At 37.5% G+C, this 25,525-nt stretch overlaps 1 protein-coding gene across 27 annotated transcripts; it reads left to right on the forward strand.

The window, feature by feature from the left end:
• Positions 1-1,814: 1,814 nt before the first annotated feature.
• On the forward strand, positions 1,815-25,302 carry znf740a (zinc finger protein 740a). Of its 27 annotated transcripts, none has more exons than XM_023297661.3 (21): positions 1,820-2,179; positions 4,885-5,047; positions 5,251-5,433; positions 6,059-6,205; positions 6,903-7,023; positions 7,267-7,350; positions 9,300-9,383; positions 11,034-11,117; positions 11,605-11,688; positions 12,180-12,263; positions 12,646-12,729; positions 13,446-13,529; positions 15,383-15,466; positions 15,849-15,932; positions 16,297-16,380; positions 16,810-16,893; positions 17,630-17,713; positions 18,166-18,249; positions 20,245-20,328; positions 20,732-20,850; positions 21,938-25,302. In XM_023297661.3, the coding sequence occupies exons 2-21, from the start codon at positions 5,003-5,005 to the stop codon at positions 22,109-22,111; spliced, it is 1,965 nt and encodes a 654-aa protein (XP_023153429.2). In that variant the 5' UTR covers positions 1,820-2,179; positions 4,885-5,002; the 3' UTR covers positions 22,112-25,302. The 27 variants fall into 27 exon arrangements, with proteins under 27 accessions (XP_054866465.1, XP_035798551.2, XP_023153436.2 ...); XM_023297662.3 differs by lacking the exon at positions 1,820-2,179 and adding an exon at positions 2,210-2,523; XM_035942658.2 differs by lacking the exon at positions 12,180-12,263 and having other exon boundaries at positions 1,816-2,179.
• The last annotated feature ends 223 nt before the right edge of the window (positions 25,303-25,525 follow it).

Raw genomic sequence — 25,525 nt, forward strand, 5'->3', positions numbered from 1 at the left:
CGAAATTCCCCTGTTGCCTTCACAATGTGAATCAGTTACTCTTAAGCTAATTGATTTGTTCAAAGTAGTTTGTTTGGTTTGTGAAAGTACAAAAATAAGTTGAGTTAAATGTACTTAAGCACATGCGCTGGATTATCAAGTCACATAGACAGACAGATTTGCTTTCCTTTTACCTTTTCTAAGTTTAAAGAGTTTCTTGCTTAGATTATGAACCTACTGTTATAGGGACTGAATTCCATACTTGTCATAGTTGGAACATGTATTGAAGACACACAAAAAGTTTGCACCATGTCTGTTTTCTCAAATTCCAAAAAAGGAGTTCTAAATGGCTAACAATGCTTCCTGGGAAGTGTACTTTCATGCTAGTTTTGTTTCTTATAAACTTGATTTTTTAACTTAAGTGAACTTTCATCTTTTTATTCATTCAGCACATCATTTAAGTAAAACTGCTTCAAGTTGTAAAAAGTCTTGTTTATAACTTTCAAAGTGGTCTGATTTTTTAAAAATTATATTTTAAGTTTAGCTACGTAAAAATGAGCAGCACACATATATATAAGGTAAAATAGAAAAGATAAGTTGATTTGACCAAATTCTTTCATAATGCTTTACGATGTGGAAAGAAGACAAATCGTGGCTTTAATTTGAAGCTCTTTCATTCTTTGGCAGTGGCAAGCATCCATTATGCTCAAGTTTTTGAGCAAGGCAGTGTCTCTTTTCCACCCCGAGGCTGTTACAGTGAAGTGAACTAATCAGACTGAACCCCTCAAGAGAAGTGTTTCAGTCGGGACAATGACCGAGTGGCTTTCAGGTTCACTTTAAGGTGAAACTGACTCACTGTCATCCTCTAGCTAATGAAAGGATTGCACATCTGTTAACTTAAACTTAAAATGGAACAAGTTTGTCAATTATAATAATGCACTATCATCACTATGTAGGGTTTACTATTACACTGGGTGTTTATAATGGCTGAAATGTCTTGCACATGTAGACTTATCAGCTAATATTTGCATTGCTTGTCATAAAATATAGATTATATGTACATTATTTTCTCTGATTGCCAAGCAATCGTTTTGTTTTCACTTCTTTTTCTTCCTAAAAGTGATGTTTAAAACACAGAATCACTTTAATCAATTTAAAAGCCAATGACCAAACTTATTTCTGTTTTTAGCAGCTATGCTCTGAAAATTAATTATCTTTAAAGTTCCATTACAACAGCAAAAACATCAGTTTACTTCTGACAAGACAGACAAATTCAGATTCTATTAAACATTTCATAGGTAGAGGGAGTTTTCCTGCATGGCTAAATTTTATTCTTGCATAATTCCTAAAAATACATTAAATAGTGGAGTCAGTTTTACTCTAGTATGACATTTCCATGAAAATGAGCTCAGTGAGTAAATATGCAACAAGAGTTAAAAAAAAAATTAAAAAACTCCCATAAACTGTTTGGGGTTGAGAGAGTCATGTAAGTTTTAAACTATCCACAGCCAACAGTGAACAAAACCAACATTACACCCTTTGCTTATTGCCAGATTAATGAGAATGAGGCTGTTTTTCAGGTCAGCATGCAAACCAAATGTGATGCACAAAAAGGTGCAAAGTGCAGAATGAAAAGCCACTAAAGAAATCAATACTGATACAATTAAAAATGACGTCATTGCTCGTGCACGGTTATTTAATACAATTAATTAAGTATCCAAGGAATAAAAGAGGCAGCGACCAGAATAATGATTGCAGCCATACAATAGAAAAAATTAATATAATAGCCAGGGAGGCACTTTAGTCAGACGAGGCAGAGGGACAGCGGAGTGATCCATTTTAATCACCACTGTTTGTCTGCACGTCCCTGTTTTCTGTCATTTTCACTGCTTCCTTTTCATCTGCGTCTGTTCAGCCTGAATCTGCTGCAAACTGAGGGAGGCCAGCAGCAGCCCAACAACACACAGCGTTAGATGGGCGTCTCATCTTCACGACGGTTGTAAAAATGGACTAAAGACGGTTTCTTCGCTCTCTCAAGCTACACTCTGTTCCCGGGGAGCAGAAGGAAGAAGATGACCCTTTTCTCTTCGCTTGAGGAGGCTCTGCTGCTGCTGTGTGGGGGAGTGGGTTACATCCTGTGGCGTTTCCTGTGTTTGTAAACTAGACGGCACTGAAAACGACGGGCGAGTCGAGCTGAAAGGTAGCTAAATATCTTTTCTCTTTTCTTAGATGATCGGTGAATTTCGACCGTGCATTGAACTGGCTACTATTTCGTTTCTAAACGAATCGTGCTCGGGCGGAGGCGGCAAAGGGATTTAGACAATATTACAGCGTCAGTGTTAGCCGCGGCTAACAAATGTTAGCTTAATCGTCGGGAGGGGGAGGCACTCGCAACGACGGCCATCACGAATGTCTCTATCGCTCAGTCTTGTCTTGGATCACTTGAGCTTGTGTCTTGTTTGTAGTAATGTGTCGAGAACATCATTCAATCCATCGTGCAGGATAAATATCCTCGTTAGACTGCTGCACACAACAGATGGCCAGGTGGGCGAAGAATTTGTTCGGTTACTAGCGTTAACATTACAGTGGGCGAGGGCGCCAGCGAGCCGCTAGCTGCTGGCTAGCTGATGTTAGCCAGCTTGTTCAACATCAGCAAATCTAACGTTAGGTTGGGTGGTAGTGCGAAGGCCAGCTTATACCGAACTGAAAAATGACATTTATTTTCAGTGCAAGATGATATCAACTTATTTGCATTTGCTCTGCTGTCATATAGAAAAATGTCAAAAAACAATAACTATTTGACGCAGCCCCGTAGTCTTTAAACGAGCGTTAGCCGATGCTAGCCGTCCGCTAGCTGTCTGTTTTCCTAGCAGCGCTAGCTTATGTTAGTTAACCAAAACTAATCGCGAAAGCGCGTTAAAGTGTGTCTCTGTCTTCATCTGGCCACTGGTAACTTTTATGATGGTACACAAGCGTAACAGTTGACTTGTAGCCTAGTTGAACTAATGCACAAATTAAGCTAAAACCTAACGTTAAACCCGCAAAAAGCCTTCACAGCGTTGGGGGCTGTGTCTTTCGGTAAAATAATGGCCTCCTCTCAGCATTCCAGTTAACAAACCTCATGTCAAGATGTTAAAGCCACGTTTTAATGTACACCATTAGTAAGGGTGAAAGTCGAGAGCTTTTCATGCTTTAGTGTATTTATAGTTTACAACATAAGAAATGATATTTTTTGCATTGCCTTCAGCAGTACACGTAGAATCACTCAGATATTCTACAGAGGCACACGTTTTCTCTAAGATTTGTGTACTTGGCTAGGCGAACCATATGATGTACAAATATATATTTGTATTTATCAGAGATGGAGGCTTTTCGCTATGTAGCCACGAAGACAACAGAAATGCACTCAAGCAGCTGATAATAAATGCAAACAACTTTTTTGTGCCTTAAAATGTCATTGTGTTTTGTGGTTTAGGAATTTTTCTGTTTTTGTTTTAGAAATTATACTTGATATGTTTTAAAATGCTTATGTGTCAGTGTTGTGATGTGCTGAAAGGACTTTGATTTAAATATGCTTGTAAAAATAGTAATTGTCTCTTACGTCATACTCATTTTCAAAACAAATTAATGTGTAGTTTGTCCATCTGTGCTTTGGTGTTTGATTTTTTTCCCCCATGAGATTAATCTTTTTTTCTAAATTCTTCTGCCCTGGTTTGCATTATGTTATATAAAGGCTGGTATAAAACATCAAGTTTTGCACAACTTGGAAGGTGTTTTAGATCACAAATGAAATAAAAGCTATGTGTGAATCTTTGTGAATACAGAGAACATTAAGGTGTGCTTTGTTGTTGGATTGCCAGCATACAGATTAATGGCTTGTAAACTAATGGCAAATTTGGATTAGATGTGGTGAGGTAACTAATGGGATATGAAATAGTAATAATCTAATGTAGGAGAGTGTGTGGGGGTTGGTATCTCCAAATGGTTGTGCTCTTGTGTTGGATCCAGGTGTATAAGGAAAATGTTTGACTTGACTTACCAATTTCTGAAAGTTAAATTTAACTGTGCTTCCATGTGATTGTAATGTTCTGTTTCCCAGGTGTATAGGTTTTGCAATAGGGGAGCATAGGTAGTACTAATGACAATGATCTTGGCATTCCGTAAGGCTCAAATGTTTGTTTGTTTTTTGTTTCTTTAACTTGAAAATTTGAAGTAAAAAGTGTAGCCAAATGTAGGATGGTACTGTTTTAGATATCCCCAATAGTAGTCAGAATGCACCTGAATCACTCAGCATGCTATTGATTAATTCATTGTATGAAATATTACTTGTTTATCAGTTATACTAGCTGAAATGGCCAAAAAATGAATTGTGATTCAAGACCATCTTCAAATGCAGAATTGGAAATTTATTTGATTGAAATTGTAAACATGCTTAAAGAAATTAATAGTCTGTTGTAATCATAATCTATGAGTCTTTTCAATATTGGGTCGGTTGCAAGTGAAATTTGTATAATTTAACTAATATATCAGTTGATTATTTTTTTCTGAGATTCTTTTTTGTGTATCACCCAGTAGTTACATTCGTAGGATATCTGGTTGTAGTCCCAGTCACTAATTTGTAATAAGCAGATTTTTTTCATGAGTAGGAGTTACTCTGAAGCACGTAATTTTTGGAGTCGGCCCCTTGCTTACCATGGTTAACGGTTGTATCTCTGAAAGAGGAAAGTTATTCAGTATAATTAATTTAGTATTTGCCAAAATCACTAAACACCTTGTGATGTCCGTTTTTTAATCTGTGAGCATATTTGTGTTATATCTTTTTGAAATATGTAACAAAGAAGACAGCCAGTGATGCTGTTGTAATTTAATGTTTGTCTGTTTCATTCACATCCTCCTCTTCCTCAGTTTTAATGCTAGATGAGTGAGGTGGGTGTGGCTTCCCACCAGCCCGACCATCCTGACTGACGGATCTCTGGATGACCTTGTCCCCACCCCTGTCCCTGCGCTCACACATACCACAGCAATGTCACATCTGCCCAGCAGCTCAGTCCGCGACCATATGAAATGGGTTTGTTTTGAGAACACCAAAGTGGTTACAATTAACTTTACTTGCAAGTCTTGTGTCACTCAGGATGTTGTCGTTGATGACTACCTTGGCAAATGCCATGTGACTGGAAATATTGTATTAGATGCAGATCATTTCAAATTGAAGACTTTTTAAATGTTGGATACATTTGGTAAAGTGCTGCTCTTCATTCTTTTTCTTTGCAGGCGGGACTGCTGGGCTGCGAGGCTGTCCTTTCCAGTATGGCCCTGATGCAGGCCAGCTCCATGGCCGCTCCACCCAAAAAAATGATGGCTCCACTTGGCCATGCACCACCGCAGAGAGAGAGACCTGACCGTGCTCCCCAGAGCCATATGATCCTCCCATCTGGAATGAGCTGTCCACCCCTGGTTAGGACCCACATGGGAAATGTGGAGTAGAAATGGGCCTTATATGGGGGTTGTATTGTGTGCTTTTAATATTGAAGGGTGTAAAACCCCTTTGCTTTTATGAAATTGAAAATATCATTATGGATATGCAGTTGTTATAATTTATCCTACTTTAAAACCACCTATGCTTTGTATTTCAGTAGCATTTTAGCTTATAATCTGGAATGAGACACATATGCTTTTAAGGATATTAAAATGTCCTGACATAATCACTACCAGGTTATACTTAACGGAAAATGGTCATTGTCTTAGAGGCTGCTTTGGCCCATTGTTTTTTTTCCCCTCCACAAACAATATTTTCCTTTTTTCATTAAATTTAGATTTGATTCAGATGGACATGCCATAACCAGAAAATCAAAGATCGGATATACACCATAGAAAACATGTCAGTTTTATTAACATTAGCAACTGTTATAATCTCACACTGCCACACACAGCCGCCTTCTGAGACCAGCAGTGACAACAATTCATATAATAGACGTTCACATGTAGCACTTCATTTTCATCACATTTAGACATTCTGTTTTTAGTGTTAAAGGGAGCAGTTCTGAAAATAGGAAATAATTAACTTTTTCTGGCTCTGTAGCTTATCCGGAAGGAAGGTGAATTCCAAGCTCCCCGCCTGCTGGATGAGAAAGAGATGAGGGCCAACGAGGACATGCAGCAGAAAAAAAAGAACAGGAAATCAGTAACGCCCTGTAAAGTGCGAGAACAAGAAGGAAGGGGAGGGAAGGTCAGTGGCTCTGACTGCTAAATAGGGGATGGTCTTTTCTATGCTTGTTATTTTTTTTGTTAATGCTTAGAATGTGTCTTTAGCTGCCTGTACCTATGTTTTTTCCCCTTTTTTTTTTGTTAGGGCCTTTAACTTTATTCAAGTGAGCCTGACGTGGAGCTTTCCTGTGTGCACATTTTGTTTGTGTGGGGGTGGGGGGAGGAGCTCAGGGAAGATGTGGAGGGGGTGGAGGATCTCCAGAGAGGAAAGAGGGGGAGGGGAGCAGAGTGAAGTCGAGCACAATAACTGCAGTTGTGTGCATAACAGGGGGAGCAGTAACACGAGGGCATTAGGCCATTGTGGGGTATTTCTCAATTCAAATGTAAATTCCATTTAGTTAAAATACAAAACAAACTTTCCTGTTGTGTTTATTCACACCAAGGACAATTCAGGATTTAGAAAAAAATTATACATTAAGAAATATACATAACGATCTTTGATTTTGTGTCTTTGGAGTGTAATAGCAATCATAAGCCTATATTTAAAGACAGGAATTTTATGTTTTCATCAAACTCAGATCTGTTAGCAGTTGGTATTCTTTAGAAAATTCTGCCATGGTCTTTGGTGTAAAATGTGCCATATCTTCATATTCATTATTATTGCACTCTTGAGGCAACATTTAAATGGTTTATCTTCTGTTATTTACTGTTCTCCTTAGGGAACAGGTGGAGATGAAAATGGTCCATCGTCCAAAGTGCAGAAAAACTTTATTTGTGATCACTGTTACGGAGCATTTAGGAGTGGATACCACCTGAAGAGACATATCCTCATTCATACAGGTATGGTTCACGCTTGGAACAGCTCAGATTCACAGTTACGCCAGAACAGCTTTTATTGCCTAAATACTTGAATGATTTGCTGAAAGAGGCTATGAAAGCTTGAGTTGGACTGAATCTAGGAGTGTGCAGCAACTGTGAGGTTTTGCAATGGCCTGCTTAAAACCTTGTTTGGTAATAGCTTTTTCCTCACAGCTAATTGGTATCTGTGGGGACTTTGACTAAAACTGGTGCTCTTCGGTTTAGGGGAGAAGCCGTATGCTTGTGCCGTATGTGACATGAGGTTTATTCAGCGTTACCACCTGGAGAGACACAGCCTCATTCACACGGGTATGCGTCCTTTAACCGTACCCATATTACATAAATCTAGTCTGTCACTTGAATCAATGGACAGATGTTCAGGGTTCATTTTGTCTGTGGACAGTAATTTCCAACAAAGCCATTCCCCAAATCTGTTCAGCCCAAAATATAATGCACAGTCTTTTAAATATTTGTCCCCAACACCAGGAAAAAATTACAGAAGGTAGTGTAATTCTGTGCGGTCCAGTAGTCCAAAGTCCACTATTAAAAACTCTTTTTTTGTCAGCATCTAAAATGTTTACCTTTTTGAATGTCTATTTACCTTAATCATAGGTTACATTTTCACTGGCAGCCATAGAAATGTTGCTGAATTTGAGATGATACACAATTTTAGAGGATCACAGAGACGATGGAGGCACTTTTTTCATTTTCTTTAGATGGGGGCAATTTTCTCATTTTCTTTAGATGATTGTTGTGGAGTAGAATTTAGCTCTTGTGCCTTTGCAGGCAAAAATAAGCCTCTGTTGTGACTTTAAAACAAAGCTACTGTAAATGAAAAGTTTGAACTGTCTGTAAAAACAGCTGTCCTTGTTTTCATCTGTACTTTGCTTTTTGTTTTGCCTCATTCTGTTTTATTAAGAAAGGTTTCATTTTCTGTTTAACATGTAACACAGGAGTTTCTTTATTTATCTGGACTTAGGCTGTTAATGTAAATGTGAATCTTGTTTAGTCTAGCAAAGATGCCTCCTTGATACACTGGTCTTCAAATGGTGTGGTCACATAAAAGCATCTACACTCAGGCTAATAATCCTACATTTTCTTCCATCTAGCAGTTGCTGCATGCTCTGGTAACACCTTGTGCAGGACAACACTTCACAGTGCACTACAATGTTGCATCACACCCGGTTTTGGTCACAAGTACAGCAGACAACATCTGACCACCCTACAAGCAATTTTCTTAAAGCGTACTGGCTGCTTTTTTCCTCTGAAGTGTTCCATGCACATTGCATTTTGACTTTAGAAAGTATTTCTAATATGCAGCCACCTGTCCAACTTTCAATTTAGAAGCAAAACCGTGCTGGGAAACTTTCTACCTGAGAACAGTTTGACAGTAAGAGGTCAGTTTAGACTATGTTAGATTTCCAACCCAACATTCAAACACCAGCAGTAGTCACACATCCATGTTAATTCTGTCAGTGTGTGGTATTCTAAGTTGAAACAGAAATAATTTTCACTCTGTATGACGACGATCACTTTTGTTAATTGAATGTTCCGATTTCCATGTCTTTCTGTATGCATTCGTCAGATCTGAAAATATTAACTTGTTTTAGTAAAACTAAATACACAAATTAAATTGCTAAATGATAAGACTTTTTGATAGTGGACTTGAAGGTGGACTCAGACTTGCGGACCCAGTGTGAGAATGTGAAAGCCTCCAAGCACAGGCCGCAAAAACATACAATTCATACATTTATTTGTGTATTTTTAAATATTATTTGTATGGAATCATGATTTTGTCAGTGAAAATAACTGCATGGACATCAAAGGACTATGTTTTTAATTTTAATTAGACAAAATGAAAATTGAGGGCTTTAATGAAAAACATTTGCCTAGTGTAAATATTTGCGTTGCACCCATTCACAAATTCTTTGTTTTTCATTGTTTAAGAAGTATGCACTGTGGGTAAGTCAACCTCCAACCTAAATGTTCTTCCATGTCAGTGACTACTGCCCCAGTATTCACAACAAGAAATATATCAATGCCAAACTAATATTGAGTAAATCTACCCAACTAAGTTGGCATGGCTTATATGCACATATGTTTATATCTAATATTTTATTAGTAGTTTGAGTAAGCACTTGCTCTTTGTTGCAGCACCGCATCTGTTCTGTTTTCCACATTATACATCTTGTGCTTTTTTTTCACATCGCTTATTTAATAGACTGAATAGCTAATAATTGTATGCTCTGTGTGTGTAGGAGTGAAGCCGTACGCTTGTTCCATGTGTGACATGAGGTTTTTCCAGCGTTACCACCTGGAGAGACACAGACTCACTCATACGGGTATGCGTCCATTTACCGTACCCAGTTTAAGCTGAGAAACTTTTTAAAGAGGTAGTCTCTGAAACAAATATTTATTATTCAAGAAGACTTGACAACAAAAACATTTACATTCTGAACAACCTAACAACCAAACAAATGATGTATAAGCAACCATGCAGACTGGAAACAACACTTTAAGAGTCAATCAGAAACAAAACAAAAATGGGGAGCTTATGTTTAACTGGCCCTGAACAGATTTTTAAATAGATCATGACCATATCATTCATTGTCTTGTTGAAGGGAGTCCTATACTTATGATGATTGAGGAGTGCATAAAGCTACATCAGCAGTTGATGTAGGGTTAAGTTGATTTAAAATTAAAATAGTTCTTTTCTCCACATTGATTTTTGTCTAAACATGTTTGATTTCAACCAATATAAATGTAGAGTTTGAAAAATAAATATAATTTTAGGAGAAATACCACACAAATAGCAATACTCATGAGATGCAAACAGCACAAAGCCATATTAAGTCAAATTGCTTCTGTGGACCCCTCAAAGTACATTATCCCTCTTGTACCATTGCTGTGCACCTAAATGTCTCTTTATTTTACTTTTTTGGCAGAAATATGGGACTCAAGTAAAGCAAAAGCATTAAAGCTAGCTTTACACATTTTATATACCCGTTAACTGAGATATAGTTTTCATCAAGATATTTTGTGTTTGACAGATTTACCCATTGTGATTAAAGACCTCAGCAGAATTTTCAAAAAAAATGTGATGTTCTAACCGTTGTAATAAGATACAGTGTGAGTAGTTGCAATATATATAAATATATATATAATGTACAGGATTTTTTTGCCAGACTATGTCATTTTGGTGTTTAGAAAATATTGGGGTGCATAAATTGAAATGATTTTAAGTAAACTGGGCAGCGGTCCTATTGAAATAACCCATTAACTTAGGCCATGGTATATTATGGGAATAGTCCTTTGATGTCCACACTTACTTTACATATAGACTAATGATGCTTAAGCTCATGTTTCTAAGCTGTAACTTTTTAAATGAAGATTTTTATGAAATAGTTGCTCAAACGAATGCTTCAGCTGTGATTTTATGATCATATTGGAAGCTTTTGAAAGTTGAAGCAGATCATTACTTCGGTGTGCTAGGCCGTAATCACTCTACCCTTAAAATAACGCACATCTTAATGCCGCCGTAAATTCATATGCACCATACACGAGACGTCAATTTCTACTTGCAGTAAGATAAAACCAGTAAACTCACCATCGGGCAAAATACCCCCAACATATTAGCAAATGGGGGCGGGATGCGCTAATGCACCTGCTTCAGCTGGCCAGTGTGATCACTGTCTCAGGTGTTTCTAAGCTCTCTTGCTGCTCACATGTATGTCTTGTTTCAAACACACTTGGCTTAAATCCTGTTGCTGCTTTTGTTTCATGATGTACTCCAGTTTATTTGAAAATGAACGGCTCCCCATGACGAAAGACAATTTTACTAATTAGAGGTATAACAAATCACCCATTCGCATGAAGCTTTATTACTAAATGAAATGCCTGCCAGATCCCAGTGATCTGATACCTCTGAATGTTGCTTCCTTGTGACGCTAAGGGAACGTCTTAGCTAATATGTTGATACTTTGTGTATGTAGGGGTGAAGCCGTACGCTTGCTCCATGTGTGACATGAGGTTCTTCCAACGTTACCATCTCGCAAGACACAGCCTCACTCATACTGGTATGCGTCTGCTTACCTTAGTTCATTAGGTAGAAGTGTGTTAACTTAAAAGAATGTAAACAGAATTAGGATGACTAGCATGATAAGCAGCTTCAAAAATTCACATTTAAAAACAGAGGTATCGAGACATGTATTAGGATCGTAAACTTATCATTTTTAGTGCTTAGTGTGAATACATAAAGGGGCATAGCAGTGTAAACAACTTCAGCTTTTCCCCTGCTGAATACTCTACTTTGTTCTGTGCCATTATTGCTTTGTTACTATATTTTTATTTGACTGAAATTACTCACTAGTAGTCCCAATATACATAACTACAGCAAAAAGACAAAACTATTGCCCCCCCCCCCCCCCCCCCCCCCCCCCCACAGGCTTAAGATATAATGCACAGTACCAAAAGAAGAGCTATTCTAAGGGAAGAGTTGATGGTTATGTGTTAAAGCTTTTTTTTCTGTTTCTAGCTAATATTCATATACTTTTATGTGTGTAGGGGTGAAGCCATACGCTTGCTCCATGTGTGATATGAGATTTTTCCAACGCTACCACTTGGCAAGACACAGCCTCACTCACACGGGTACGGGTTCAGCCTTTTTTGCAACATCAGTGCCCAAATACCCAAGTTTAAGTTTATCGGTCCATTGTCTATAGAATGAATCATTCATAAGCATCAAGCTGTTTTAACTGTTGTGGCATATGGAAAATGCCTTTCAGTTGTATCCTTAACCTTTTAACGCACCATTTTGGACAGCAGTTCCCATTTTACCTCTATTAATACTTATCCACAGTGCCTTTAAATTACACCTTGATTTGGGTCTAAAGACCTTTTCGGCTTACGCAAAACAGATTGGCTTTAAAACAGTTGCATTAAGTTGAGGAAACAATATCTTGATTGAAGTCCTTTTTTGTCAAGCATGTTGACAGATTAGAAGATGTTAGCTGAATGTATATTGTGACACCATACCGTTGCCACTGCTTTTGGCATGTCTGGATACATAAGTTAAGTGAGTGTGTCCTGTTAAGCACTTTGTGTTGTTTTTTACAAAATATTTTGCTCTGTGTGTGCAGGGGTGAAGCCATATGCTTGCTCCATGTGTGACATGAGATTTTTCCAGAGATACCACCTGGCAAGACACACTCTCACCCACACGGGTATAAGTTTTACTTATTCCTCTCACCTGTCAGTATCAGGGTTGTAGATATTTGCACTTGTGTGTATGCATCATCTACCTGTGAGAATACTTAGACTCAAAGCAAATTGAAATTTGTTGTACTCCATCTGTATTATTGATTATGAAACTTTAAGAGCTAGAAGATTTGCTTTCCTTTCCTCTCTGGTGTATGTATTATATTTGTTTGAGTTGACGTGACCCATATTATGACTTGTATCTTTAAGAATTAGTTGGTTTTGAAAATACATGACATTGTAATGTAATAACAGTGACCAGTGTAAGTGAAGTTACACATTTTGTGCACATAGTTGATGAGAACCTTTTTTTTTTTTTTTTTTTTTTTTGGTACTGTATGCGTTTAGGGGTGAAGCCATACGCTTGCTCCATGTGTGACATGAGGTTCTTCCAGCGTTACCATTTGGCAAGACACAGCCTCACTCATACTGGTATGCTTGAATTCATTGTTCCCTTTCACTATTTAAACCTTTCATATGAGCAATTTATACATGATTTTTAAAAAATATTAATAAGCCCATTTATATACACAATACTATAACCATCCCACTGTTGGCAAATTAATTTCCCCTTCTAAAAGATGTTTAATCAAATTTTTAGGCTTTGTTGGAAAACTGTCCACTGAAAAAGTGACACACTGTCAGTTTCCTTGTTTTGTGATTAACACTGTAATGGTACTTCTGCATGTGCATTGTTGAGTCCAGTATAGCCAATGTGATGAAAGAGACATTACCCTAAAAATACAGGCGTCACTGGTCTAAAATGGCAGTTAAGAAAGGCTGCCTTTTCTTAGATTTTATCAGGCTGAAATACAAATGGTTGGCCTGACTATAAAGTGAAGTGGTGCATCTCGAACAGGCTTCAACATGAAATTTAAATGGTGTTTTCAGACCATCTGAATGTTACTCAAGCAAAACCAAACTGCAGTGTGTAAGCTCTGTTCCTTAACTGATGATGTACCTAAGATTCAGCAGATAACTGCAAGTTGGACTCTTTTTTTGTGTAATGTCTTTTATAAGAATTTTGTCAGTGTAAAAGCATGCAAAAGTCAACTATCTTAAACTATTGCTTTATGTTTGTACATCCTGGTGTTTATGAACTTCAGCAGTGTGTTGAAATCTGTCTAACGTTGTTGCGTTGTGTTTAGGGGTGAAGCCATATGCTTGTACCATGTGTGACATGAGGTTTATACAACGTTATCAATTGGAGAGACACAGTCTTACTCATACAGGTATGTCCTCATTTTTTTTCAACCTTGAACCTCTCTCTCCCTGACTGTGGTCATGCATGTGGCCCACATTAATGCTTACATGGCTGCTTCAAACTCGAGTTTGTATTACTTTCTGTCACTACTGACAAGTGCTAATTTGTCATGTAGCATTATGTATAATCTTCATTGCTGCTTATGTAATAATACTTTCTCCATACTTTGTATATGAAATGACATGATGACCATGACACTCTGCGTTTTGTAGTTTTAGTTTTGGTGTCTTGTTTAAACTGTTAAATGATTAACTGTTATCCAAGTGAAAAATAAGAATTACAATACTAGCAGCCTGGAATATACAGTTGGCCGAGTAGCTTGATGTAATGAAAAGTCTTCATTGTGAAAACAGAACAGCTTTGAGTACTGCAAAAGAAAAAGTTTTGTGTGAATATTTCCAACAAACAGCAAGACTTCAAAAATGGTTTAGAAAAGTTGATAGTCTTGTACTATTTTTGTGATCAAAGTGTAGTACAGTTATTATAATACAATACTAGTACAATATAATATAGGTTAATAATAGTCCACTCTTCTGTCTGAAAATGTGACAGTCACATTATTAAAACATGTTAAAACCGTGTGAGAACTTCAGTCACTGTTCATAAAGCTTTTTTTTTAGAATTTAAAAAATTCAGGAACTGGACAGATAAGGTCAACAAAGGTGTTGACTGTGTTGAAGGTGTGTTACTATGTAGACTGCAGTTGGAATTCTAGGTTTGTGTATTTCGATATCTAAAAATAAGTCAGTACTATATTGGCTGTGACTCTTTTTGTTCGCGTATTGATATGCAGTTTGAATCATGTTTAATTTGGAACAGTTGCGGTTTAAGTCTAAATTTAGAGGTGTGTATTGGTAATGTGATCTTGTCGAGCTGCCTAGACCTATAAGGGAAATGCTGCATAAGGTCTCATGTGATAGGAATGGGATTTAGAATGGGACTAGTTAATATTTAGGTAAAATTTTTAAAAAGAGGATGTAAATTTAGATTTGATTTCCTACTCAGCTTAGTCATTTTGTCATTTCACATTCAAAGAAATGGTCATAATCTTCTGGTATGAATCATTTATTATGTTTGTAAACACATTTTGTATTAGGATGTTCTCCATTTTGGAGTCAGTTTTTACATAGCAGTTAATTTGAAGACCGAGCAGTTTATTTTTGCTTATATGACAAACTAGATTCTGTATTACGATTTTCAGAACAGTTTTTATCAGTGTATGTCAGTTTTAAGGTTAATTGCAACAGTGGCTCTGCAAAATGAATGTTCAAACTTAATGTCTTGTGCATAGCTGTTTGCCAACTGCCTAAAATTGTCTTAACTTCTGCGATCAGCGTGACAGAAATTCAAGTATTAATGTGCACAAATCTATTCTCCGAAATCTGTATGCGGTATGTTGAAATTATATGATCCCAAGTATCTATTGGCATAGTGTGAAAAACTCTGTTGTGCTAGTTGGAACGTGCCCATTGGGGACTTTGATTTTTGTTTGAATTATTTGGCTTGTCATCTGGTAGGTTGTTTTGGTTGTTGAAAAAAACATCAATTTTGCTTTCTACACAGGATGTTTTCATTATCCCTCAATTTTTCAAATTTTCACTTTGGCCCAAGACATTCAGCAGTTAGTTTATCATCAATGGGATGTGAAAACGCCGATTCCAATTGGAGTACCGGATTTTAGAAGCATGCTGGAGTTTCCAGTTTAAAAAAGGCGCTGATAAGTGCAACCAAACTTTACTAAGCAATTAGTAAAGTTTAATGTCGATCATTTTTGGCAGTTGAATTTTTTTTAATGCTAAAGTTGGTACTTTGTGTGTATAGGGGTGAAGCCGTACGCTTGCACCATGTGTGACAAGAGGTTTTTTCAGCGCTACCACCTGGCGAGACACAGCCTCACTCATATGGGTATGCGTCTGCCAATCTTAACCCAGTCACAAGATTAGGATGCTGCAACATCTGTATGCTTGATCTAGTTTTAAGTATCTGTATTCATACACAATTTCTGATGGATCAGATTTTTTTAAGTGTAATTATTCATTAGATGACATCATCAGCTCATGTGTTGTGTAAGTGGATTTTAGAGCCCCTCTTTTTGTAATTTGAAACAAGCATCATATTATATCATATTATAGCCCTGTAAGTTACCTTAAGGTATGACATTGGTTATTAACCACAGATATCAATTTAGCTTAGACTGGCACTTTTGATTTCTGAAATAGGATTATAGATTTATTCTTTTCTTTGTTGCAGAAGCATAAAAATAATTTTCTCGGTGCTCTGCGTTTAGGTGTGAAACCTTATGCTTGCACCATGTGTGACATGAAGTTTTTTCAGCGTTACCACCTGGCAAGACACAGCCTCACTCATACGGGTATGGGTCCGTGCACCGTGCCCATGACATTCAGTGTTAGCATTAAGTGTGCACATTTTACTTTGTTAGTTCACTTTAGACATCTACCTGTTTGTATTTAAGGACCAAGTATTTTAACAAGGTTTCCTAGGTGTTGATGTTCGCCATTACCAATTAAGATCAGCAGGATAACCAGAAATCAGTTTTTTCATGGTTGTATTTACTACAACACTACCAAATCGATAAAGGAATTGTGAAAAAAAAGTTGTATGTTAGTGCATGAATTGGCAATTGTGTGGTTAATAACCAATAGTGTAAATATAAATTCCTAAATTAAAAATGGAAAGTGAGGCAAAGTGATATAATACTGCTACTTTGCATTTAGGTGTGAAACCTTATGCTTGCACCATGTGTGACAAGAGGTTTTTTCAGCGCTACCACCTGGCAAGACACAGCCTCACTCATATGGGTATGCGTTCGCCCACCTTACCCATGTCACTGAGATCAGACTGTATTTACATTTTGTTAGATACAGACTCAGCCAATTATGGTAGTTATCCACATTCTCTTAAACTGACCTGAAGAATGATCTTGATCAAACCTACCCCACTAGTATGTGCGTAAATGTAACGTAAAAACAAATCTCAGTGTGTAATGAAATAACAGGACTGCAACATCATCAGCTCATGTGATGTGTTAAGTTGTGGATTTGAGAATTGGTTCAGAGTTTGATGTTTTCTTTATCAGAAGTGGAAGAAAAAATATAACTAAAACAAATTTATTGGTAATAGTGGTTAACAACCCATCAATTCCGAATAAATATTTTAAATGTATTGCTTATTGATGGATTGTGAACACAAATAAGACTGAAAATAATACATTAATGCTCTGCGTTTAGGTGTGAAACCTTTTGCGTGTACCATGTGTGACATGAGGTTTGTTCAGCGTTACCACCTGGCAAGACACAGCCTCACTCATACGGGTATGCGTCAGTGCACCTGCCCTTCTCACTCTATATTGGTCCCTCGTATATAAACTTAATTGTGCCAATATCAGAAGTGTCACCAATTTCAAAGCGTATTTCGTTTTTAGTTTTTAAACACTGGTCATTTACGTGAAATGAATCATCATGTCCAGAACATCTAGCACCTTGAAACTTTTTTTGAATTGGGTAAATAACTATTAAAAACCAGCATCACAGAAGAAATTGGCCTCTGCATTTAAAACTCTTCCGTTCCTGCATTTTCGATGACCACAACTGTTGGAACTAGCAATTAGAACTGGGATATGATTTCATCAGCCCACTTTTACCAGGCAAGATCACTGTTGGTTAAATTCTCAGTTACTTGAAGAGCATTTTACACTGAATGAGAAAAATGCCTAGTTGAATTTTGGCATGATTAAATTTCTATTTAGCCAATAAGCTGTTAACAAGAGGTACACAAATGTGAAAGTCTTGATTACAGTGTTCCAAGACTGTAATTATAATATTTTAGAAAACTAATGGCAAAAACATTCTGATTGGTGATATAGGTAAAATGGTCAGTTGTGTAGTTGTTATTGTTGGTAAATAGTGTTACCTAAAGGAAACATTTGACATATCTTTTATATTTTTGCATGAGTTGGCAAGTGTGTGGTTAATAACCAATAGTTTAGGTCTTTTTGGTAAAGAATGGAAACTGAGGTAAAGTAATAAAATATTGCTACTTTGCATTTAGGTGTGAAACCTTATGCTTGCACCATGTGTGACAAGAGGTTTTTTCAGCGCTACCACCTGGCAAGACACAGCCTCACTCATATGGGTAGGCGCCCGCCCACCTTACCCATGTCACTGAGATCAGCCTGTACTTGTATAATGTCAGATATAGTTTCAGTTGTCTGAGGCGATTATTATTATTCTGTAAATAGTAAATGTTTCTCGGATTGAGGCTACCCTGCAGTACGTGTGTGAAGGCAACTTTAAAGCAGGTGTTAGCGTGTAAATGAACATAGGACTGTGATATCATCAGCTCATGAGATGTGTTTAGTTGTGGATCTGAAATTTGATCAACACAGTTTGATGTATTTTTAATTGGATTTATAGAAAAAAGAAAACAAAACCTCAATATGCATTCTTTTAGAACAATACTGAAAGTTTTAAGAAGTGAAAAGTGGTTAACAACCCATCAATTGTTATTTGATGTTTGACTGATTGATGGACTGAGAAACAGGAACTAAACGTCCTGAAAATAACACATTCATGCTCTGCGTTTAGGTGTGAAACCTTTTGCTTGCACCATGTGTGACATGAGGTTTGTTCAGCGTTACCACCTGGCAAGACACAGCCTCACTCATACGGGTATGGGTCCGTGCACCTGCCCTTCTCACATTAGATACAGTACTGTGCTAAGGTTTTAGGCACTAAAAGTACGGCGAGGATGTTTCCAAAAATAATTCCATGAATAATCTTTATTTATTGATTAGCTTCATACAAAGTTCAGTATGTAGAAGTACACTAAATCAAATCATTTCATGGCGTGACCATGCTTTTCCTTTTAAACAGAACCAATTCTCCCAGTTAGACTTGGGCTCAATTTTTTAGGATGCTTGGCAGATAGGTTGTTCTATCTCATTGAACTTGCCTTGGTTCTCCTGTGAGTTTAGAGTTTCTCAATGTCTTGTGTCTCTTTGTGCAATCCCTGACTGACTCCATGATGTTCAGATCAGGGCTGTGTGGGGGCCGTGCCATCTTCTGCTGGAACCACATACTTTTGTCCCTGCCATAGCTTTTTTAGAACTTTGTATGTTTAGGCGTGTTGTCATGCTGCAGAATAAATTTGGGACCAATCAGAGACCTTTATGGTGGTATTGTGTTGCATCTAAAATGCCTAAAACTTTTTCACAGTACTGTCGATCATCTTTTAGTCTTTACTGAGCAATATGAGGAATACCTTTGTGTAGTTACAAAATAGTCACAATATATAGAACACCAATTACTTAACACCAATTAATATTATTTATGCCAATATGAGGGATTCTTTTGGTGGTCAAAACATATACACATGCTTAGGTGAGTTACTTTTAAGTAAGATGCTTGATGAGGATCTAATCTTCTTTTCGTATTCCTGTAACCTAAACTAAAATCAGTTGTTTATAGTTACTGAACAGCAAAATGTATGCGTCTCCCTCTGCATTGTTTGCGTTGTCTATTACACACTTCTGGTAAAGCTAATCTGACTAGCAAAAAATTTAGCAATATTGTTACTCCATTTACCCATAAGTGATTTGTACCTTCATACATTATCTGGAAAAGGTAAAAGGCATTGGATTGGGATTTGATGTTAGCCAGGTATAAATGAAATATGCATCATGTATTACCTTTCAAGCCATAAAGATGAAAGGCTCTTCTAAGAGCTCCAAGTGGTCCAAGAGGCAAATAGTCTTCCATCAACAAAAGTGATTTAGAAATGAATGACATCTGTCCGTGGCATTGCTTCCCTTGACGCACCACATGCTAATTGCCAAGTTGACCAGGTAAATAATTTACGTATGGAGGTCCTGTTACAATGTGGGGACAATTGAGATAAGGAGCAAACTCTTTTTAATACCAAAAGTAAATGATGCACAGGTCAAATGTCATTGCCCAGATGATGTATCCAGATAGAGATGCTACTATATGTTAACATTGTTTGTAAATGTAGATTCAGGCTTAAAGTTTTGCACAGTAGGCCTCCTTTCAGCGTGGGATTGGACTTAAGCCTTTCGAATCCAGTTCCATCCATTAAAATTGTCATGAACACAAATGTATTCGCTCTAAACTTTATTCCCAGAAATCAGTGCATTTAACAACACACAATTCTCAATTCTACAAAACTACCTTTAGTTAGAATTTGCATTTGGTAGCATCTGATGCCAATTGGACTTAATAACCAGGGATAACGCCTCAATTTATTATTTACTACTGTGCTATTTGTGGTGTAACTATAGGTGCAAAAGATTAAAAGCTGAGAGAATGCTGAGAACTTCTTTTTTTTTTGTACTGACAATCGAGAAGGTGACTGAAAACACAATAATTGACATGTTGATCTCATACAGCAGATTTTGGTGTTTTTGCTTTAAAATCTGACATATTTAGCTCCATATTGTGTCAAAATATAACTATTCACAGTTAAACTGATAGTCTTACTTGCATGACTGAACATTTCAACATTATTTCTAAAAAAGGAAATACACACTACATACATGTGTAGGATAAGTTATTATCTGTGCAGATATTTTAGCCGAAAGCTAGCTTGAAATTTGTATTCCTTGCACTTGTGGGTGGTAGGGCTAATATATTGCTCTGTGTGTGTAGGGGTGAAGCCGTATGCTTGTTCCATGTGTGACATGAGGTTTATTCAGCGTAACCACCTGGAGAGACACAGCCTCACTCATACGGGTATGCGTTCCTCTACCGTACCCTTGTTACTGAGAAAGGCACTGGCGCTGTTGGTCACAACAAACTCGAGTTTGGATTGTCAAGTCATTTGATGGGATGTTGAACCAGTCTCAAAAACTTTGCCCCAATTTGTGGGGCCACTATGTAACGTAGATCTGGGCCACGAAAACAAATTCCACTCTGATCTACACATAATGAGTTGATGACGAGGCCTTTAAGAATATCAGTTTCAGATGCTGAAAGTACACTGTTGAACTTTACTGGTAGGGCACTTTTTCCAACTTCTTTTAAGTGTTGGAAATTTAGTCTGCAAAGAAAGATTAGTAAGTAAAAATTGCACACAGTTTGTTGGTACAACACGCTAAAATTGATGCATTGACTGTGTATTTGTGTGCTCTTTTAGGAGAGAAGCCATTTGCTTGTGACATGTGTGATATGAGGTTTATTCAGCGCTACCACCTTGAGAGACACAAGCGTGTCCATAGTGGGGAGAAGCCTTACCAGTGCGAACGGTGCCAGCAGGTATGTATGAGTGAACACAACAGATTGACCCTATTGTAACGCTTTGCCTTCTCATTTATTGCATCTTTGTGTCACTTTATGTGGCATTTGAATATCTGAAATGTGCCATATCAATATTCAGAATATTTAACAAATCTCCTCTCATGAAAATCATGTTATTTGCCTTGTTATCGTCAAAAATATGGATTCAAACTTCAAGAAGTTCACATGTAACAAGCCTAATGAACCAATCCGGTCAACTTGCAGAGTGGGGCTTTCTGTGTCATTATTCTTCTTCAGAATCAGTTTGTAGTTCAAACGTGTATGACTGAGTTAGTCTCAATATCACAAGTTGCCCCATTGTGTAGCAAAGAGTAGTTTTACAGTGTTTAAGCCGCATTGTAAGTGAGCTGGTGTGCTTGAGCTGCAGAAAAAGTGGTAAAGGTGAGCAAACAGTCACATTTTAAAGAAGGCAAATGTGTAGAGTTGCATCTAAGCCATTTGAAGGCAGAAAGGGTTAATTTTTATCGAATAACTTCAAAATATGTCAATTTTATACACCGATGAGTTTTTGGGGTTTAATCAATGAACAGAGAAGAACTTTAAAACAGACCTGTTTCTTGTTGTAAAAATTCTGGCAGTCAAGTCTCAATGCCACCATAAGGCAGCTACTTTGGGCTAACAAGATCAGCTACCCATCTGAAGGAAAGAGGAGGGAGCAATAACTGCAATTTCAATGATCACTGGAGCATAAAAACTGCATGTATAGAGTCCCCTGTCAAATCTGATGAATCCCACTGAAACTGATGGTGATTCAGTCTTGTTTTTCCCTCAAATCATATTTCTACCACACATGCACAGTTTCACGACCACACCCATATCTGTGCGACAACATGAATGCTTGATTTCCATCAATTTGGCTGGAAAGGGTTGAGCATGTCACACAAATACAATCTTTGGCATTCTCCCATAGATTGTTTGTTTTTTTCTGGGTTCTTTAAGTGACAACTCTCTCCTTTAAAACATTTCTGTTGTCATTTTTTTTTTTTTAAATCTTAATTACTGTTTAAACAGATTATTAACCTTGTCTAATGTCTATCTTTTGAAGAACTTTTCACGCACAGACCGGCTGTTGCGGCATCGACGGTTGTGCCAGGGTCGCAGCGTAGCCAAAGTAGAGAACCAGCCGTGCTGCGAACCCCGCCCATATCCCCAAGAACCCCCACCTGCACCCCCAACCTGGAGTCCCCTGCATCCGCCTCCGGGTCGGCTGGCGGTCTGACATTCCACCTTCCCTGCATCCACAACAGCGCCAGAGACGGGACAAGCCACAGGGTTTCTTCTTCTCAGCTCTGTGCAGAGTGGCACCACATTCTAGCACAGACTGATCTTGCAGCTCCAGTCTTGGGATTAATAATGACAGCGGGACATTTGTGTTTTTGTTGACTTTTTACTGTGTTTCCTTTTCTTCCCTGTTTTTTTAAAAGATGAGACTTTTCTGTGATGAACAGTGGTCCTGTTTTGTACTTAATCTATTTGATTTTTGCAAAAGAGAAAAACTTTTTATTGTTGTTCAAAAAATATCGGCATTTAGTGGTACTCGGGAAGGGCACTGGGTATTGTTTATCCTGATGTGTTAGCAACAAATGGGATAAAGTGGTAAAGAAGCGTGTTTGAGCTTCTTTCTAATTTTTCTTACATGGCCCATTTTGACTTGAAAGGAATATCACTGAAGCTAACAGAACTGACCTTTCCTTCCAGGTAAAGCAGGAAACTAGTCTGTTGACATTCTATGTTTGGACCAGAGTTGCTTGCTATTGCAGCTAATATAGTGTTGAGCATTGAAACATTTCACTGAAGGCATGGTCTGGTATAAATGTGATTCAGTACACAGGGCTTCCCGACTTTATCATAATGGAAGGTCCAGTATAAATGATTACTTTGTGTAAATAATTCAAAATGTTTACTATTATTTCACTTTAGGCTTAAATGATGGTTCTTTTCATGCACAAAATGGGCCAAAAAGAAACTGAAAATTAGGATTTTGTTCAAAAACCGTCTATTACTCCTGTTGCAGTCGGGTCCTGAGGAAACCTGAGTAATTTTGTGAGTGTGTCAAAAAAAGTAATATCAATAACTGTCAACCAGGACTTCCGAGAACTGTCCAATGAGAGGGCGACCTGCGCTTGACCAGGTGTGTGTCAGACATGAACAGTCGGGTCTCAGGAGTGTCACATGTTTATTTCTTGTTGTGTCGTGTGTGTGACATGCTGGTGACTCAGGAAATGGATCAGGATGGCAGCCTAAGCGAGTCCTCCTTCTACATGTACTGAGAGTATGTGCTATTGTACGCACCGCTGTATATATACACGGTATATATACAGACATCTCCAGCACTATAGCAGAAAAAAGTCTCTCCTAGCTCTCCATAGACCCTGGTGTAAAATGGTGCAGGTTGACCATTTGAAGTCCCATCATGTTGTTTTTACAGATTGTCACATTGTGAGATTAGCGGGGGTATACAAAATCTTGTGGCCTTAGTATGTTACTCTTTTTTTTTTTTTTTTTTTTTTAACATTTTTATTTTGTTTGCCTTTTTCTCGACTGTTTTACTATTGTGGATCAGATGTATTTACTAGCCTTTCATCATCTTTTTTTTTTTTAAATCCTAAAGCTGTCATGTTACTGAATGTTGATGGCTTAAGTGGCGCTAAAACGGACTAACGTGTTGTTCTGTTGAGAGGTCGTCTTTATGATGATAACATTTTGGGTCATTGTTACTGATAACGATGTAACACAGTATATAATCCTAAAGGAGCCCCCTGGGAGTTTGACAGTCATTGTGAGAAGTCGGTAGTGCTAAATTGTTTCCCACTGCAGTGCTTTGGCTGGTCGTGGGCCATAGCAGAATCAACACTTCCTTGACTCTGCTACACACTAACAATTGCCTTTTCATCCAGATATTATGTGGTTGGTGTGTAATAATGGATGTCTGTCATGTTATTGGGTTTAGCCTTAAGTAAGTTGCAGATACACAAATAATCATATTGTAACAAACTATTTCTTTTACCTTTTGATGAACTTCGATCGTACTCTGTGCAAGTGTTTGACAGTCAAACGGCAAAGAGAGGGCCGACGAAGGGCCGCTTTGCTGCTTGTTTTGGAGAATTTCTCAAACTTGATCCTTTCTGTGGCTGGTAAGCTAGTGATCACATTGTCCTGTGTTGTTTGACCCAGAAATGTCAGTGCTGAGTGGGAGGAATAATCTGCTGGCAACTATGATCCTGTTTGGATCAGACCTAGCTGAAAGAATAGTTTTTTAATGGCCTGGGTAAGCCTGAGACTAAATGTACAGATTGGAGTCTCACAGTGCTTCAGCTGGCCTCTGAATTGTGGGATGAACAGTTCTGTTAAAAAAAAAAAACAAAAACAAAGCAGATTACTGAGTTGAGTGATATTGTACCAAAAGTATTAATGGCAAGCTTTCTTCAAGTGGTCCAGTGATATAAAGGCAAAGTTGTGTGTCGGTTAAAGTGTGCACAAAGATGGGATTCAGTTTCAAGTGACTTCAAAGATAAAGTAAAACCCTGTGGCAGCAAAGGGGCCAAGTTTGAGAAACAAAATAATTTGCTCTGGAAACACTATTCCGAATCTGTGGAAGGGACACTGCTGGTGCGAGCACATACTGAAAACGGCTAAAGGGCAATACAGTATATAGTTGACATCACTTGTTAATACCTTTTTGTCATTTATTGTTTTTAGTATTATCATTCTCATGGTTAAAATGCAATAGAATCCTTGAGTCTTGGATCATTTCTTATAAGGTTATGGTTTTTATTTTTTTTTCGGACAGATGAAAGGATTTATTTGTCTGAGAGTTTCTCATCACATTTTGATGATTGTTTCAAGGACCTTTTTTATTCTGACGAAATTGTAAACACTGGAGTGAAAGGAAAAAAGACAAAAAAGAGATATGGATATTTTTTTCCTTCAATCTGTACTAGATTTTAGGTTTTAGACAAAGCCTGTTTCTCCTCAGCTCGACACAGAAGGTGGACAGAACAATTTGGATCAGTACAGTTGAGAGCCCAGAATGCTTGGTAATTTTGACATTAGAGGCAGTAGTACCACAAGAAAATGTTTTCTTTCTTATACAAAGTCCCTGGTATTTGTAGTAAATTATATTGATAATGGTATTAGATGAACAACAGCATAACAGTAGCTATCACAGATTAGTTGTTTTCTTTATTAGTCTTGCATGCAGAGTTATGGTCCTCAGTTAAGATAGGATCTTGATATTGATTATTTTGTGTAGGAAAATGAGTGCATAAGAATAACTTCCTAAAAAAATGATTATTGTAAAATGGGCTAACTAATATGTACCCTTGTGATCCAATTAGTTTCAACTGTATGAAAATCAGAGGAGAGGCTTCTTACTATTATGCTGAAATAATAAAAAGAATTTGTAAAGGACTTTTGTATTTATGTATGTTTTTCTTTTTTAAACTGTTGAGTTAAAAAGTAGACGGCATCATCAACGTGATGAAAATACTACTGTTAAAAACCTGTTTTGGCCATAACTTAAAACTTCTGTCACTCTTGTTTATTTTAGCACTTGCATGTGTGAAGTTGTATTTTCAATAGATTGTTCATGCAATCAGGTGCTCTCATGTTTTTGTTTTCGAAAAAAGCACAC

The sequence above is a fragment of the Amphiprion ocellaris genome, chromosome 5 (assembly GCF_022539595.1).
Source record: "Amphiprion ocellaris isolate individual 3 ecotype Okinawa chromosome 5, ASM2253959v1, whole genome shotgun sequence".
NCBI classification, from domain to species: Eukaryota; Metazoa; Chordata; class Actinopteri; family Pomacentridae; genus Amphiprion; species Amphiprion ocellaris.